Source organism: Archocentrus centrarchus, chromosome 12, assembly GCF_007364275.1.
Source record: "Archocentrus centrarchus isolate MPI-CPG fArcCen1 chromosome 12, fArcCen1, whole genome shotgun sequence".
Lineage (NCBI taxonomy): Eukaryota > Metazoa > Chordata > Actinopteri > Cichliformes > Cichlidae > Archocentrus > Archocentrus centrarchus.
Genome location: NC_044357.1, coordinates 15,367,213 through 15,386,502, shown reverse-complemented (window position 1 = coordinate 15,386,502; position 19,290 = coordinate 15,367,213). Strand labels below are relative to the sequence as shown.

Genomic DNA, 19,290 nt, shown 5'->3' with positions numbered 1-19,290 from the left:
TCTGGCATTTCAACAGAGAGTGAGGTGAGAAGAGAACTGAAAGCATAAAGGAATATAGACAAGGGGGATAGAGGGATGAACAAATGACAAGATGGCAGAGACGCTGACCTGATCCGTTTCGGTTTTCAGGGTGTGTGTGGGACAGGTACTCTCCAAATGCTCGTGCTGCTCTGTGGGGACACACACACACACGACACACATAAAGACATTAAATCATGGGTGGATAGGAGGAATGAGTGGGAAAGGAGAGAAAGGGGAGAGAGGAGAGAAGGGCAGGGGAACTGTAAATTATAATCCTAATTGCCTTCTTTGTAGGCTTGTGCCACCCACAGATTAAGATGGAGCTGTTTTATCTCCTCACTCCAGGCAACCTCAGCCTGAGGGAGACAGAGTATGAGACAACAGGAGGAGATAGAGTGAAGGATTGTTTTAGGTAGACTTAGTTTCTCAGTGGACCTCAGTTTGCATTGATAGGTATAATTGCAGAGAGCAGACTGTAGGTGTGTTTGGCTTTTTATTTTTTGGGGGAAATAATTATTTCATCCTCTGTTGAATTTGTAAGTTTACTCACAAAGAAATGAACAGTCTCTAATTTTATGTTAATTTCATTTTAATGGAGAGAGACAGAATATCAAAATCCAAAAATCCAGAAAGAAGCACGTTTTATGTAAAAGTTATAAAATGATTTGTATGTCATTGAGTGAAATAAGGATTTGATCGCCTACAACCCGGCCAGGATTCTGGCTCCCACAGATCGGCCGTGTGCCCACGTGGTACACAGATTACAACCAATCAATCAATCAATCAGTCAATCAATCAATTACAGATACTCCTGATCGCAACCTGTTATGTGTATAAAGCACATCTGTCCATAGAATCAATTTCTTCCGTTCCAACCTGTCCACCAGCATGGGCAAGACCAATGAGCTGTCAAAGGATGTCAGGGGCAAGGTTGTAGACCTGCACATGACTGGAATGGGCTACAAGACTATCAGCAAGAAGCTTGGTGTGAAGGTGACAACTGTTGGTGCGATTATATAAAATGAAAGACACGAAATGACGATCAATCACCCTCAGTCTGGAGCTCCATGCAACATCTTGCCTCACGGTGTGAGGACAATCGTGAGAAAGGTGGTGGATCAGCCCCAAAATACACAGGAGGAGCTTGTTAATGATCTGAAGGCAGTTGGGACCACAGTCCCCAAGAACACCTCTGGTAACGCGGTATACCGTAATGGATTAAAATCGTGCAGCACCCGCAAGGCTCCCCTGCTCAAGAAGCCTGTCTGAAGTTTGCCAGTAAACATCTGAATAATTCAGAGAAGGCTTGGTAGAAATTGCTGTGGTCATATGAAACCAAGATAAAGCTCTTTGGCAGTGGATTTCCCCCCCACTGCAGCCACAAAACAAACCACGTTTGTTGGAAGAGAAATGTTGAGCATGACCCAAAGAACACCATCCTCACAGTCAAGCATGGAGTTGGAAACATTACGCTTTGAGGCAGTTTTTCTGCTAAGGGTACAGGATGACCACATCTCATTGAGGGGCCAATGGACGGAGCCATGTACCGTAAAATGATGAGAACCTTGTTCTGTCAGCCAGAACACTAAAGATGGTTCATGGATGGGTCTTCCAGCATGACAATCACCCCAAACAACCAAGAAATCTAAAGGATTTAGAGAGTTTCTGTAAACAGGAGTGGGCCAAAATTCCCCCTGAGACGTGTGCAAACCTGGTGAACAACTACAAGAAACATCTTACCACTGTGCTTGCCAACAAGGGTCTCTCCATCGAGTAGTAAAAAATTAGAAAGTATTCATTTCTTTGGAAGTGGGAAAACTTAAAAATTCAGCAGGAATCAAATAATTATTTCCCCCACTGTATCTATGAGTTGAGAAAAATACTTGACCTTGACAGTAACTGAAGAAGCTAGCTGATGTGCTGATAGAAGCAAAACAGATACTATGAGCTCCACAAAAACAGGACTGTATCTTGTCATGACTCTTTTTTTTCTGCTTGGTTATTATTTATTTTTTTACTCCCACACAGGCATCAACTCTCTACAGGCTACAATACTCTACAGACACCCAATTAACCATATATATATATATATATATAGCAAAAACTCAATATCATGGAGGACTTCCTCCTTTTAAAATAGTAGCTCCAGGTCTCACAGCTGATTGACACTGACCTCTTAATGTTCCTCTAGTGAGTCTGTGTAAAAGATGAGAAAGACAAAGATGTTCTTAGGTACTCTGGAGAACTTTACTGCAGTGATAACTATGGAATGACAGAGAGGAAAGGAGATAATGTGAGTTAAAGATTTTATGCTGATAATGAATTAATGTATTAAAAAAAGATACAGCTGTAGTAGTTTACTGTGGTTTTACTGCATGAGCAAAGCACCTGAAATATGCCGTCTATAGTTTCAGCCAACGAACAGCAAAGTCCATGAAACAGAAACCACCTACTGCTCTATTAAGGCATCTATAATTTAACCCATTTTAGCACTTAATGTTTTTAATGTATTATTTTACTTGAATACTCACAGCTGACTTGTGTTTTAAGACAGTGTTCACTGCACGCAAACACACTTCAGATACAGATGTTTCAATTAGTTGATCATTAATATGTCTATTATGCATAATTTGTGAAGTATATTATGAATAACCTGACTACACTACGTGAATGTTCCTAGTGGCTATGATTTCCCACTGCAGCTAACTGCTGACGTATTAGTGCTGAAGAATCCCTCGTATGCAGGAGAATCTGTGGGTGTACACCTCCACCCTGGCACACCGTCAATTATTAAAGCCTGTCCAGCACAGCAAGCACACACACATACACAACACACTCTGTCGCAGAAAGGGCTGGAGTGCAGTTAAAAACAGACCTTTTTCAAACACTTATTTGATGACACCTTCTTTCTCATCTCTCACAGAGTTTCTTACTGAGACACAGCCCTGTATTCCTAGCCCACTTCCTGCTCTTTCACCCCTTTAAACCAAGGCTCCTCTTGAGACAATGTAAATAAATAAAGCTGACTTCTGTCTTTAATGGAAAAGCCTGAAAGTAAATTCCCAAATGTCCTCATGTTAAGAATAAACAAAGAAGAAATACACACTTCACTTCTTTGTTCCAAGTAAAAGTGAAATAACTAGCAGTCATTTAAGAGAAGTTAATATACTGCATGCATTCTCACCTCTAACCTCAACTGTAAAACAAACTTATGATCAAGTTGCTACTTATGTTTGGCCCAAGCAGAGTACCGTGTATGAATAGTTAAAATCTGAAGAGAATAATATGTATCCTGTTCTGCCTTTAGCCTCCCGCTATAGCTGTGAAGTGCAAACACTAGACTAAATAAACAAATAGACACTATGTTTGATACATCTGTTTACTATCAAACCAACTAAGTTTCAGTCTAAATGTAGGACAAAGTAGGCAGGTGTCAGTGCCCTAATACTCTATTGTAATGCTAGTAGACCACTGCCAAAGAGAAGAGGAAGATGATGTGATTAAATGACAAAACATCAGCTAATGGAATACAAATATAATATTTATGTTCATTACCTGCATTAATTTGAATAAGGTTAGGCTGCTCGGTGATCAGCACAAGATCAGGGGCCTCATTTACAAAACTGACAGCAGAAAAAACAATTTGCTATTTATAAAGCATTAATTTGACATAAGTGATCTTCCCGATGGTTATGTTTAGTCCAATCTCCTGTACTGTGATCTTGGAATCATATAAGGAAAATATCTGTGGTATTTAACGCTGAACATCTTTTATGAATCAAATGTAAGTAAGCTATCAGAATTATCTTAATAAAAAAAAAGCTCAAGTGTGAATCTGACAAAGTTTTTAAATACATCATATAAATTCTGCATTGCACTTTTGGTAAATAGTAAATTTTTTAGGCCAAAAGTTTGTATCAGATGCTGACTGAAACAAACTGTTCCCACAAAATTGGGAGCATGAAATTTTTCAAAATGTCTTGGTTTGCTGAAGCGTTCAGACAAGTACCATTCTCAGAGAAACCGCCAAACCCAGATTCGTCCATCGGATTGCCAGACAGAGAAGCGTGAGTCATCACTCCAACACTGCCCTAGAGTCCAGTGTTGGTGTGCTTTAGACCACTGCAGCCACATTTTGCATTGCGCTTGGTGATGCAAGGCTTGGATGCAGCTGTTTGGCCACAGAAACCCATGCACTGTTCTAGCATCGTACAGCTAATCTGAAGGCCACATGAAGTTTGGAGGTCTGTAGTGAATGACTGCAAGAAGTTGGAGACCTCTGCGCACTCTGTGATTTTAAATGACCTACCACTTCGTGGCTGAGTTGCTGTCACTCCCAATCATTTCCACTTCATTATAATACCACTAACAGTTGACTCTGGAATATTTAGTAGTGCGGAAATTTCATGACTGGACTTGTTGCACAGGTGGCATCCTACCACAGTATCACGCTGAAATTCACTGAGCTCCTGAGAGCGACCCATTCTTTCACACATGTTTGTAGAAACAGTCTGCATGCCTAGGTGCTTGGTTTTATACACATGTGGGGACTTTCTGCATTTTGCGTTTTCTCCCCGTGCCTGAGATAGGCTCCAGCTCCACCACAGCCCTGATCTGGTTAAGTGAAAGAAAATGAATGGATAGAGGCTCTGATTGTACCTTGAACACTTATGACCCTGAACATTTTGGTTCACATTTTTGTAATCCTGGAACTGCAAAGAAAATGAATAAAATTTCCAAATTACAATTTAAAATGGTTTTTCTATGTCTGCAGAGTTATTTTGGGCCCTACACTGTTTACTCTCAGTGGTTAAAGCTGCAGTTAATGTAAACTGAACCCTCGTGAGTTTGGGAGTGTTGTTGAGGACTGAGGCTCTGCACGTGCTGTGACACTATCCAGCTCCTTTCACTACATTTCTAAAAATAGCTCACCATGCCGCTACAATTCTGGTACTGCAACTTCTTCCCTGAAACCTTCTACTTCTTCTGTTGTAATAGCCGTGAATGTGCGTGTACACGTGCTTGCATACAGGCACGTGAGTTTCTTAGTACTTAAGAACAACTGAGAAAGAAAGGACAGAAAAACACCCAAAGATTTAAAAAAATGTTTTTGCATGCGTCCACTGCAGCAAAAAACAATGACAATTAAGGACACGTGATAAATTAGGTCTGTACTTTAATCACCAGGTGTCCCTCAGAAGCTCTGATACATTTTCATTTAGTCCACCTGTTTTATAATTCAACAGGCTGGGCAGTCTGATTAGAATCACCAAACAATGGCGCAAGAGGCATGCATCATCCATTATACATGAGCGGAAACAGAGCTGGAAATGGATAGAGCAGAACGTCTCTCAATCATCCACTACACAAAACCTCTCTCTGTACTGCTCTGCCTCATATTAATGTTTTGCACCAGCTTCATATATGATACGTGAGCACAGCAAGGGGGCAGTGAGGTGGCAACTAAGAAATACTCTCCCGATGAAAAAGGGAAAGGAAAGGAAGAGCCTGACAGGCAGATATGAAATTCGTCCTGCATGCTCTCAGCCATGTGACAGGGGTTTAGGGAAAGAAACAAGTTAGGGAGGGGAGATTTTGAGGAGCAGAGAAGTGATTACAGCTAAGAGGAAGAGGGGTATAAAAAAATTTGGCCATATTAAAAATGAAAGGAATAAACTTGAGGAAAGAGAGGCAGATAGAAAGCACAGACAAGACTATGAGAGACTGAAAGATGAATAATGATGGCAGACTCAGTTTCCTCCTCCTTTGAAAGTGTACTCAAAAAGCTAAAATCCTTTGTGTGAGTTATTTTCTTAAGGGGATAGTGTACACATGCAATTAAAGCAAAGTAGCAAGGATGGCAAAGGTTCAATCCAGCGTCCTGGACTGACTCCAATCAGATTAAGTATTTTGACTGTGATGGACTGCTTGAGATGTCCTTAAACCCTAGAGGTAGAGTAGAAATTTGGGTCTGGGAAGATAATTTTGTGATTTTGCCCATTATATCAATTTTACAGGACATGTTATATATATTACTAGGAAACTAAACCCTCTCTGATATATCAGTCAGTCCAATTTTATCAGCTGATTTTGCTCAAATACATGTATGTAGCTACTTTCCTTTGCCACAAGGGATCAGCACAGCGGACAGCTCTGCATGTTTGATTTGGCAGTTTTTGTTACCCCGGATGTCGTTGCTAACACAACTCCACAGGAGATTTTTGCCTCTAGCTGGAAAAGAACCACCACTATTCACTTGTGAATGTGTGAACCACTACACTATGGAGCCTCATATGTTGCATTTACAGAACATGATTCAGAAAATGAGGCTTGCCTTGAATTACAAATGGTGTCAGCACACACTTTCACTATCAGTGCCATCTGCAGCACATGTAGCAGAGTATGCATTACACCTGAGCAGGTTAACTTTGAGGTAAGCAGTTAATTCTTTTGTGAAACGCATAGCTGAAAAGTCATATTGTGCATATCGTAGTTTGATACCTTGCGCTGTGGTTATGGTTGATGCATTGGTCATTGCTTGTTCAAATTATGGCAAGACAGGTCTGTAGCCATTTATAGGCAATCTGGACACCTCAGAAAAAAAATAACACATCAGTGCTGGGGTGGGGACAGCAAAAGTTGAAACAGAAATCAAAGCAGTCCCAGAGTTTTTTGTTTTTTTCCTGCTGAACCTCTTATCTTTTCAACCTGTTACAGTATTGCTCTCTGTGCCAACTTCAAATCCTCTGTGCTCCTGCACTTATATCACTGAAATGGCTAAAAGATTTACCCACTCATAGAATCATGTCACCAATCAGGCCGTGCCGGTTGCTCCCTGCTTTTCACGCTAGAGAAATCAAGAGGTGCACTGCGACCTGAAATGACACCGAAGCGCAGCTCCCATCAGCACTTTTGCAAAGGTGAACATGAACTGCCACTTAGAGGTTGATATACACCGATTTTGGATACCTGAAAATCTGGTATCTCTTGGGCTCTTTGGCTATACTTTTGTTTTTTTAACTGAAGTTTGGAGTTCACTGCAAACATTACAGAAATCCACTAAGATTTAATTTTGTGGACCATTTTCAGCTTTGTATTATATCACATGATCTACCTCAGCAGATGGACTTGTCATAGAATTGCGCCTGTTCAGTTTTTTCACGGCACTTGTTCAAGTTGAGAAAAAGCTTTAGAGTGGAAACAGTCTTTTCAATGGTCAAATTATAAAATGTTTGATGAGATGTTGCTGCATCCTTGAACACAACATCAGGTCCTGCCTGCAACTATCCTCAAAATGAAATGCCTAAATCTCTTGTTTGCCCGCCCCTCATACAACCAAAATATCCCAATCTCATCATTTTGTTGTGCCCTAGAACAACAGAACAATAAATCTGTTTTTTTTTGTTTAAATAATATGACTATATCGGGCTAAAAATAATCACTTAGATTGTTTAAACATGTTAGTTTGAGTTAAAATTACCACCTTGTTAAACAAAAGGGACATTTGTTGTCATGGTTCCAGTAACGTTAGGTGGAGAATGAGAAGCAAACAGTAATCTTCTGTGTTAAGGTCTGACATTTTGCTCATCCATTCATTCATGAAAATCAATTTCATATGCACCCTTAATGACTTGTTTTTTTTTTTAACTCCTCTGACAGAGAAGGCTCATAATTAGTATGGCTGTTAGAAGACCTTTTTAGCCATTTTCTGAATTAAAAAGGACAAAACTCCAAGAGCAGCTTCAGTCCTGTTATGCAAACTTGTGTTGGTACAACACAAAACCTTAAGCTGCAGCCTATTATCTGCTCATCTTTTGTGTTCCTTCTGAGTGAACAAGTAAGAGTGAATAGGAGCTTTTTTTTTTTTTGTACCTTGTGTGTACAACTAAGCAGATCGTGTGTAGTGTTATTACACCAGATGAATGAGTCAGACACCACTTACACACACTCTACGTCTTGAATACATTTTGTCAGAAACTCCACTAGCCACTTCAGCCACATAAAAGGACTCTCAGCAACAGGAAGATACACCTCAGCATTTTTCATGTCTCTAGAGAGAACAATGTGTAATCACTTACTAATGGATGCAGGTGGAGGAACATTACTGCCTATATTAGATCTATGTTAGCCACTTCTTGTTTGACTTTTTTCCCCTCTGGGTTTTTTTTTTTCCCAGGGTGCATTAGCACCTACATGTTGAAGGCTGGCAGTCAAATGTTTTCCTGGTTGGGTTTCTTCTGTCAACAGTTAAAATATCCACCTATGCTTGGATATATGCCAAGTAAGCAATCCATACACTTCAAAGTAACTGGCTCTATTTCAACAGTATAATTACATAAACAGATTATGTGGAACAGAGAGTGTTTTTCTAGTCTCTAACAAGGTAAAACAAGGGACTTTTACTAGTTGTGGATTGTGTGTTTCCATTATTTCCTGTTTTTATTTTGCAGTCCCTATTTGTCTTGTGCTTCAGTTGGTTCTACAATACTGTGCAAAAGTCTCGAGCCACATCTCGAGCCACAAAATGGGAAATAGGTGCAGCCTTTTATTGAAACATGTCCAAACATACATGGAAATAAATGATATAAGGCAAAGACAGAGTTTGCCTGAAAGTCAATATTTACTATGACCACCTTTATTCTTCAGCACGGCCTCAACTCTCTAGGCAGTTTTATTGTAATTTCTTTAAGTAGTCTCTGTTTTCCAGATTTATTGAAGGACATCCAAAGCTCTTCTTTGAATGTTGGCTGCCTTTTGTTCTGTTCTCTGTCAAGATGATCCCACACTGCTTCAATAAGCTTGAGCTCTGAACTCTGGGGAGGCCAATCCATGACTGTTTGCATTCCACTGTGTGTTATTATATCCAGATATACTTTTACTGCACTGACAGTGTGTTTGGGATCGTGATCATGCTGAAAAATGAATCCGTTGCCAATAAAATGCTTTCCAAAATGTGACTGTACTTTCTGCACTCATAATTTCCTCCATCCATTTTGACAAGATCCCCAACACCACTCGCTGAAATGCAGCCTCAAACCACGACAGAGCCTCCACCGTGTTTTAGAGACACTCACTGTTGTATCTCTATCCTGAGCTCCTATGTACATATTGACAGTTATTTGAACCAAAATTTTCAAATTTGGATTCATCACACCATAAGTCCTGTTGCCACTGATTTTCAGTCCAGTTCTTGTGTAATTTGGCATACCTCACCCTGTCCCACTTCCCTTTCCTCAAGAATGGCTTCTTGACAGCCACCCTTCCCCTGAGACCATTTCTGATGAGATCAATCACAGGGCCAGATGCATCTCTCAGGTCCTGTGCTAGGTCTTTGCTAAATTTTTTCCTATTTCTTAAGGACATGACTCTCAGATACTGTTCATCTGGTGTAAAATGCTCTTTTATGCCTGTCAAACTGTGTTATCTTTGTCAATTTTTGTGACTTCAACTAAAGAAATGGGGAAAAAAAATTATGTGTTTTTGTGACAGGCTGTTAGTAACAAAGTGTATAAAGATACTATTTAAAATTGGTTCTTTGCCAAATTGTCTATTATGTGTAGACACAACACTGGTTCAGGAGCCTTCTTATGCTTGAATGATTCATAGGTCAGTGTTAAGTGGCTAAACAAAAGAACATTCCTTTGAAAATGGTCAGATACAAGGACTGGACTGAAAATGAGTGAAAAAGCAATCCTCAGAAAGCCTGAATAACTATTGCTGAAGACCACTTTAAAAATAATTCTGTCTTGCTCTTTGGAAGCAAAATATAAAGAAATGAGGGGTAGCTCAAGATCTATCTCTCTCTTTTTAATTCATTAAGTTTAAATGTTAATTGTTCTTTAATATGTTTTTCCATGATTTTTTCCCATGTGGAAATCAGATTGAACATTGTACAAGTCAGTGTCACAAAAATGTCATCAATTAAGAATAAAAAAGCATTAGTGACCACTTTTGTCAGCATTTTTGCCACGTTACCATACTTTTCATATATGTCTATCCCATTCAGCAGGAGTATGAATAGTTAAATTAATTAATCCATGACCATTAACCAAAACAATTTCCTGCTTCTCATATTTAAGTTATAAATATGACCTTTATCTCAGGGGTTACAAAAGTGGACCCCTAAGGGCCTACAGGATTAAAGAACTGACTATCAATTCTTTATACAGACACACTTATTATAATGCTGCAGCATTTTATTCCATTATTGACCCATATCTAATAACCCAATGCCTCTTCCCTGTGTATTCCAATATCATTTAACACAGTGACCATATACTCTGTCTTTAAAGATGAAGTGGCTCATGACTGAAAGGTCTCCCCTGGCAGTGTTCCCACTGGTCTGAATATCATTAGAACTGATGTCTCTTCTGGGTTACTCTCCACCGTGAGCAATGGGCTGCCAACGAAAGAGATCCCTTACTCTTAATGCCTCTTAATCAAATCCTCCTCTCAGATGCACTAATTGAGTTGGGTTTCCTATAAATTCACAGAACACACATGCAGAATTGCATACACACAAGGATGCACAGTTGGGGTGATGCAAACCTGTTGAGAAGCTTGTTGCACATATTGAGGGCTGAAGGGACTCGGGGATGTTAATTGCAGTCTTGAAAGTGCAGCACATTATGGGACATGTGGGAACCAAGCATCTGATCGAGGAGCTGATTAAAATGTCAGTACACTAGAGGCTGAACCACCGTAACCACATACAGTGTTGAGTGATGACACTGATTCCCACACAGCACTCTTTTTTTCTGCAGTAGCTAACACATATTTAACATTGACCTTTTTTACAGAAAGCACACAGAGAGCTTATTCCCAGCGTATATTTTGACTAGCCACAGCAGAAAAAACAAAGGTGTTATAAAAAGACATCACCAAAAGACATCTATTTCATATCTCATTAAGACATGACATTAAAAGGAAGCTTGATGTATCAATAAATTGTGCAGAAATAGCAAAAATAATAAAATTGCTACAGAGACAAATAAAAATGCTGCAACATTAGGGGCCTTTTTTATAAAACAGTCCCTAGATTTACACTTGAGCATTAATATTAAAATCACCCCCAACAGTGTACTTGCTTCTGATTCATAAAAGATACTAAGCATAACAAATCTTGGTTAAGCAGGTTCCATTTGTTTCTAAATTTAAATTGATGGCACCTGCCTTGCAGTTTCCACTTACATGATTCCAGCAACAAACAGGGTTTGATCAAGAATAGCCATGAACCAAAAGAGGAATGTAAATATTTTAGAAGAGAAGCAGACGAGACTGAAGCCAGGCAGCATTATTTGGGCGACAAAATAGTGAAATAACAGTGGAAAATATGCAGCCTGGTAGTTATGTCTTCATTGCAATGAACTAGTTGGGGCATATGGACAGAAATGCAGTGATCACCACAGCCTTGGATGCATAACCCCTGAAATACACTGGAACAGGTAGAGCATAGAGAACGAGGTAAAATTTTCAAAATAAAAGACCCCGTGCAAAGTACATGTCCTGCTTTTGAAACACACCTGGTTTGATTTGAAGCTGTGCAAATGGTGGAACAAAATGCAGGGTACACGTTAACAAACAGAAGAAGAAGCAAGCTTAAATCATACATAAGAACAAATCAGCAACAGTGGAAGGAAATAATGCATTAATTTCCATTTTCTTTTACAGAATATCTGGAAATTTTGTTTAAATTTGTGCTACATCACATGACATTAAGCAGGAATGCTCAAACACAACTTACTACTATAATCTACTGCTCTATGATCATCTGAACAGCAGCTCAGAAACAAGAGTAAACTCAACAATATTCACTCAAGGACAAACGTGCAGTGGTGCTTCTGTCCTGTAACCTGCAGTCTTCATAATAAGCAAATTAAGCTTTCTAATTAATTATGAAATTAAAAAATACAGAATAAAATATCACTGGCAGACACAGACAAACAATCTCACAGCACTGCTGGAGTGCGTATGATTATTCAGATTGTAATGAATAAAATGTGCATCATTCAGCATATTTAATGCAAAAATTACACTAATTGAACAAAAGAAGAGGGAAGGAGGTCACGATACAGTAGATATGATAGCAATTTCTTTCACTCGAATGGGTATGCATAAAGTAGTAAAAAAAACATTTTTAAAAATCTGGGTATAATTTATAGCATATGGGAAAAAAGAAAAGAAAAGCACTATGAAGCGTGAATTTAGGAAAAAAACGATCCGATTTATAAAACTTAGAAGGCGAAACCGTCTTTCTCTGGAGCTTGAATAAATCTGAATTCTTTAAAAATAAAATTATAACAGTTATGTAACATTGCTGGACCCCAATAACAGACTGACTGCAGGCCACCTGAGTGTCCTGCATAAACCAAGACACAATGTTTCATTTGCATGAGTCTGAAAAAAAAAAAAGGTCTTTCATCTTTCAGTCCATTTTCCACACTCTCACAGCTCTGTAGAAGCTGTTGTCCGCTGCCCTTCAGCCGAACCGCAGCACAGCCTTCCTCTTAGGCTGATCGACAGATCAAAGCATTTTGCTTCCTCACTCGGTGTCGCAGAATTCTGGGTTGTACACAGGAGGTAATCTGTCCCCTCTCTCTTTTACCCCTCACTCTCCGTCACTAGCTACCTCTCCGAAGCTGCTGGAGATGAGAGTATGACCTGTTTCATAACAGAAATCCATAAGCATGCAGAAGATGACACGGGCACTGCCAAGCGTCAGGCACAAGAAGCCAGTGTCTCTTTGGTAGTATTCAGTCGTCTAACATCCTCATTTCTCAAGACAAAACAAATCAGTTCAATGTTTGCCAAAAAAAAAAAAGCCTTATGCGTGCTTTCCAATCAGTCACACCTATCGGCAGAATGAAAAACACAATTTTTTTTTTTTTTGCCATGCTTCTGGCACAGCTATAGGGAGGTGAGTGCCAATCTGTCCATCACTTTGGTACAGACCAAAATATCGCAACAGTTTTATATTTGTGTCTATCTGTATGTTTATATCTGTATGTATCTAGACAGATAGATAGATTTTCACCAGACTTTCACCATAACTTGGTATTATCAGCTCCACTTATGTATCACAGACAAAGAAACTGTTATATAATATTCTAAATGTTTGTATTGTGATTTCAATCTTGATTCCAAGGTCTCAAATAACTGCTGGATCATTACTTCCAACATCTGCCATCACTCTGGTGTCCTTGTGCCATTATAATGTCGCAGTTTTATTTGGCCAGTGCTTCGGAAGGTATTCCCAGTTAAAAGGAACAATGTACAGCAAACACAGAGTCACAGACTCTTAATCTTTTTTCAGGAGTTGCCCAGTAAAAATAATTATGTTTGAGAAAGATCTTTTTCATGGTTTTAATAAAGGGCACAGTGGGGAATTGTCTCACTGTCAACCAAACCCACACTTGCTATTAATGAAGTTGTTTAACTTATAAAGAATACTCTCAATGTCCAAAACACTCCCTGGTTGTCAGTGTCTCTGTTAAGTGCATCAAAGATGTGATGTCTATCCCGTGACCTTTATAAAGAAGCTAGATTATTTAATAAATGTTTCATATTCCTCTGTCAAACTGATGCAAGGGAAGACTACAGAGGTTGCGGGGATGAGGAACAATAAATGATTTTGTGTACTGTGCAGTTTTACAGGTGTGTGGGTTTGCTACATGTTTGTTTAAGGAACCTTGACATTTATACCTGGCTCTTAAAAGGCCCCTGCAGATTTCATTTAATGAAGTTAATATTTTAATGAAGTCAAAACAGAGTGTGCTGTCTGGCATCTACTTATGGTTGAGGACAAAATCATTAGGTTAAAGTTATGCCTGTAGCAGTGAAGGTTTGGAAATGAAAAAGTGGGGGTATTTATAATCCACAAAGATGTGTGGGTGAGTGTATAAGCACTAGACAGAGAAAAAAGAAGCATATTTAAACTTACTTTTTCCACTTTGTGTTGGCGAAAGATAATGACTCACACTTTCGTTTAGACGTACTGTCATTTGCCTATAAGGTTCTGAAAACCATATAAAATTAAGATACAATAGTGGAACGTCTTCTGAAGTGATGCAAACCTGAGTAGCCTCACTACTTGTATAATTTCCACCATGCAGGAACATGAAGGTATGCCATATGGTTGTCTATTTTACCCTGTCCAACCTACTAGAATTCAACATGTATAAGCAAAGTCTCTTTTCCTCATGTTGCAACAAATTAACAATAAACAGTTTTTAGTGGGAGAAAGTATTTAATCTACCCACACACATATAATTGTATATGCGTGTGCATGTGTGTGGCGAGCTGGAAAGAGGCCGCTTTTAAATTCTTGCTTTCACATGCATGAGGTCATGTGCAGGTGAAAGGTTGATAAATACTGGATGTGATTCAAATGTTTCCCATATAGTGGAGGCAAGGTTCAATCTGTTATTAGCCAAAATAAAAAAATTAACTCTGAATTGAGTGTTTGTGCTCATGTGAGTGAAGAGGGAAGGAGCCAGAGTGTGGAGGGGATGGAGGAGCAGAGACAGATGAACAGTATATTATCTAAATAAAAGTGTGTATATGATATGGTGGGCATGTGTGAGTCAAATGTGTAATAGTTTGTGTAGTCCCTTTGTTGTGAAGGGGGGAAAAAGTGTCAGCCCTGAGATGGACACCCTCTCTCTTCCTCACACGTTCTTACAGTGGAACACCTGCTTAGGATGCCCTCTGGGGCCGCTTGCCATTGTGTATGAGAATCACATTCTCATCTTCTTTTCAAGGCAGCACACAGACACAAAAACACAGTGCACTAAAGGCACACATCCTAAAAGCAAGATTGTGTAACGTAAAGGAGACACACACACACCAGCGAGAATGACGTAACAGCACATCAGCCCACATCTGTGGATGCTGGAGTCTGAACAAGTCAAGGTCATTCATTGACTGAATTAAAATCAAACACTGGGGCCTGCTGCGAGGCACCCTCTGAAGCACAGTACTGCTTTGTATTCTGATCTCATGTGTGACTGTAGCCTTCCGTCTGCGCTTGATGCGTGGACACATGAACACACGTGCTTTTCAGCGAACTGCAGCCTCACAGATGTGAAGACAGCACCGTGGATATAGCCTTTACTTTCCCTGCGTAGTGCTGCAACAGCTGGATGCGGTTCTGGCTGTTTAAAAACACGCACAGCTCTCAGACTGAGTCGTTAATAGCTTTTAACGGGTTGGACTCCTGCCAAACAGTATGAGTCCCATTGTTTTTCCAGGCCGAATAAATTAATGGCCGTTTACCCGTGCTGCCCTCTGTGACTGACCCATTAACTGGCCGTGAGAGGTGATCAGTGCGAGCGCCAGAATCGATTGCAGTGATTGATTAATCGACAGCTGGTTCATTCGCCCACCCTGGTGTGAAGGCAGCCGCCTCATCGCTGCACTGTTTTCTCGGGGTTTATGCGGCCAGACAGAAAGGCAATTTTTGTTTAAACTGCAACAATCAAATAGCAGGCTATTTTTTTTTTAAATACCAGATAATAGAGATGCCAAACTGAGAAAATGTATCAGGGACACTGTGAGTCACGGCAGTCCCATTTTGCCGCTGCATGACTTTGGTTATACAATGATGCTTCACTTACAACATCCATAAACACTCCGACGCGCCAGGAGCAAAAATCTTCCAGCAGGTTCAGACCAAATAAAGGACAATTTGGGTACATTTCATGAAACCCTCCTTAAATAGGTAATCCATTTTGATTATAGGTTCAGTTTCGGGGAAATCTTAAGCCCCAAAGCACGCTCCGGGCTAGACACGGGACAATCGGCAGCCACCAAAAAGCGCAAAGAGCCTCTCTGCGTATTACAAGCCAGACTGGCTGTACCCAGGATAGCGCAGTGGGGAACTGATCAAACCACAAAACTGTCACACCTGTGAACTTCGTCTCGCTCGCACTTGAAAGCTAAAACACCTGCCAAGAGTTCCTAAGGGTGCTGTAAAACTGACGTATTGACCGAGCTCCGAGTGTCACTCACCTAACTTTTGCTGCCACAGAAGAAATCGCATCGTTTCTTAAATTCTTCCTCTTGGACACAGCAGTTCCCATGCTGACATGGAAACGATGCAGGCAGAAAAACAGTTCATTCCAAAGGAAGGAGGAATGCGACAAGAACAACAGTATAAAAAAACGCAAAAACAAAACAAAAAAAAAAATAAAAAGTTGCAGGGAAATCCGGGAGCAGATAGGTCACGCACAAGTCTGCAGAGCAATAAAGACGGACGCCAGTCTTTCCCTCCTCTCGTTCTCTCTCTGTGTGTCTCGCTCGCTCTCTCTCTCTCTCTCTCTCTCCGGATATGAGCATGGACGTGGGGTAGCTGCACAGCTGCCAGAGTGTGGCTGAAAAGACCCCCCCACCCCTCTCTCTCTCTCTCTCATTGATCAGAAAATGCAATGGGAGGATTGTTGGGTTGGCGATATCACCATCGTGCACACAAGGGTGGAAGCGGGGGTGGGTGGGGGGCGTGTATATGTGGAACACTGGTGTCATCCACCTCCACCTCTGCCATTCATCAAATCTATTTTTGGGCTATGATCTCTGTATCTTTACTTATTTATTTCCTGGTGTTACATAATGGGTCAATTTGGTGAATGCTCCCAACCACAACGCGCGCGCGCGCGCACACAAACACACGCACACACGCTGTAACTGGCTCCTACCCTGCCGAAGACAGGTTGGGGCGCTGCAGTGCTCTGTAAATATTTATTTATTTAATATTATGACTGGACCCCCCCTCCCCCCTTTTTTTTATCCCGTTTCCTGTGAGTTAGATGACTTTGAAATTCAAAAAACCTGCAATTGTACTGACAGAGTACTCACATACACCTCAAACACTTTATTTATCCCATATTTGAGAACTTCTTTTGTTGCAGCAGTTTAAATAATGATGAAATCTTATCCTTGTGGCAGCAGCGCTGAATCATTCTGTCCTCGTCTCAATCACAGTTTCAAAAGTGTCCCGTTTGCAGCCAATCACAGAGCCAGCCTTCCTATTCAGTTCATTCAGTCTGTGCTGCCCTCCCAGCAGACCACATCAAAATACACTGTGCTCACCACAACTGAGTGATCAAAAATCTCCATCATTTCGTTGCACACACTCAAGGGTCTCAACTTAATTTTTGTATACAGCCTCTGTGTTGGTGTTCTAGTTAAATGTGGAAACCTGGGTAATTGCACTCCTCCACCATCCTGCCTCAAGATAGATACAGGTCCTTAAATCCTTAAATCAAGGTTTAACATGCATGTGAAACTGACAAACATATATGCTTCACTCAAATACAGATAAGACTGAAAACAGATAACTTGGTCTAATATGCAGAACACATAGACACAGAGTGAAGGTCTCTGGACAGCTGCCTCTGTGGCAGACAACTGCAGAAGCCTGTAATAAGACTCCTAATTTTGTATTCCCACAGCATACATGTAGAAAACATGTATTCTGTGGGTGAAGAAAAGATGCACAGAATGCATATTATTGTATGCTGTGGGACCAATGTTAATGTGAAACAGTGTGCCACTGTCAGAATTTCTTACAGCAGTTTGTTACAGTGTATGCACACATGCATGCATAGTGTGGGACATGCATACTGTAAATTATGTAAACAGGCAGAGGCAGCAGATGAATCACCAAGCAGCCTAACAGCCGATTAGCCTTCAAACATCAAATCAATCAATCTTTCACGCCACAGGCCATTTCACCAGCAGCTCAAATGTACGGGATGTCCTTGGGCTTTTTATCTATTTGGTGTGGACTTGTCCTGCACACAACATATGCAGCAGCCCTCGGGAACTGCACACAGTAAGACAAAAGAAATGAAAATCGATAAATAAAGCAAAGCACCACTGGGCTGGTTTGAGCTGCTGTAGGCCATTAAGCAGTAAATAATTCCAGGCAGCTCTGACGAGACTCAGGGAGCTTATGTGGAAGTATTGCAAATGACCATGAGAGAAATAGGATTGAATGAATGAAAAGACAAAACAACAGAGTTCCTCATACAAACCAGAAAAGAGATGACAAAGGTGGAAAAAAGAGGTGCGGGAATGGAAGCATGAATGGGCAGCAGGGATTTTCTTAAGGGATGCAGCTATGTGCGTAACACAGTAGGATACCAAATATGTTGAAAACAAAAGGAGAGGAGTGACAAATCAATGAAAGACAGCGAAAATGGGAGGAGAAGAAGGACACACAAAGCCATAAATCCACATCTGCGCAAGATATTAGAGTCTCCTCTGACCCTGACAAGCACTCACCATTTGATTGATTGTAAAGCAGATCGATATTTGAGTCTGCAATGTTTACAACAGCAGTCAGCCAAGTGGTCTGATAGTCCCGTTGTGTGGGCTGAACGTACGCTCTAGTCTCAAATTAGATTTTTCACAAGTGCACGTTTAGTTAAGAAAAAAACAGCCTGGCAATACCAGCCATTCAGTTCACATCCTTCACTGTAATAGATCAACAGCTATTAAATGGATTGTCATGAAATTTAGCACAGGGTCACAGTAGATGACTTTGTGGATTCCCTCCAGCACTTCCATAGAGTTGATCATTGTGATTGATATTAAAATATATATAACTATATGGTCGCTTCCCATGAAAAATGGTCTAGTACATCCCAAAGGATGGAGCGTATGTGTTGGTTTGCTTTAATTTTTAGGCAGGTGGTAATAAAGATACTTTCAGCTTCTCCCTTGCCACACGGGGTTGCCACAGCAGGTAACTCCACAGGTTTGAGTTTTACACCAGATGCAACCAAAAAGGGGATTTGTGTCTGGAATCAACCAACAACCTTTCACTTGTAAATCAAATGTGCAAACCACTACACTGTGGAGCCACTAGGAGTAGGTAGGTGGTAATGTCAAAGGAAAATGAATAAAGTGTTCCAGAAGTTTCCCCAGCAGAGAACTGCCAAGACCATCAAATGGCTTTCCTTCTTCCCAGTCCAGTCCATCTTGCTGCCTTCTCAACCCCAGCTAATGATGCACATACATTGCTGTGAAAAAGTATTTGACCCCTTCCTGATTTCTTAGTGTATTTGCATAATTGTCACACTTAGATGTTTCAGATCATCAATCAAATTTTGATATTAGACAAGGATAACCCTAGTAAATAGAATATGCAGTTTTTTTTTAACTCTGATTTCATTTATTAAAGGGAAAAAGCTATCCAAACTTACTGACCCTATGTGAAAGAGTACTCCCCCCTGTGGCTAGTGAAATTGAGCGCTGAGTTCAATTTCA

The 19,290-nt window shown here is 40.4% G+C and overlaps 1 protein-coding gene across 1 annotated transcript in view; it reads right to left on the bottom strand.

Annotated features, from left to right (window-relative positions):
* nsmfa (NMDA receptor synaptonuclear signaling and neuronal migration factor a) overlaps positions 1-16,369 on the bottom strand; it is a 49,060-nt gene extending 32,691 nt beyond the window's left edge. Inside the window, exons 1-2 of the mRNA XM_030743142.1 lie at positions 16,030-16,369; positions 109-170 (exon numbers count right to left, since the gene is read on the bottom strand). Of these exons, the coding sequence (XP_030599002.1) occupies positions 109-170; positions 16,030-16,100 (133 nt within the window). The 5' untranslated portion in view covers positions 16,101-16,369. The remainder of the gene's footprint in view (positions 1-108; positions 171-16,029) is intronic.
* Between the last annotated feature and the right edge of the window lie 2,921 nt (positions 16,370-19,290).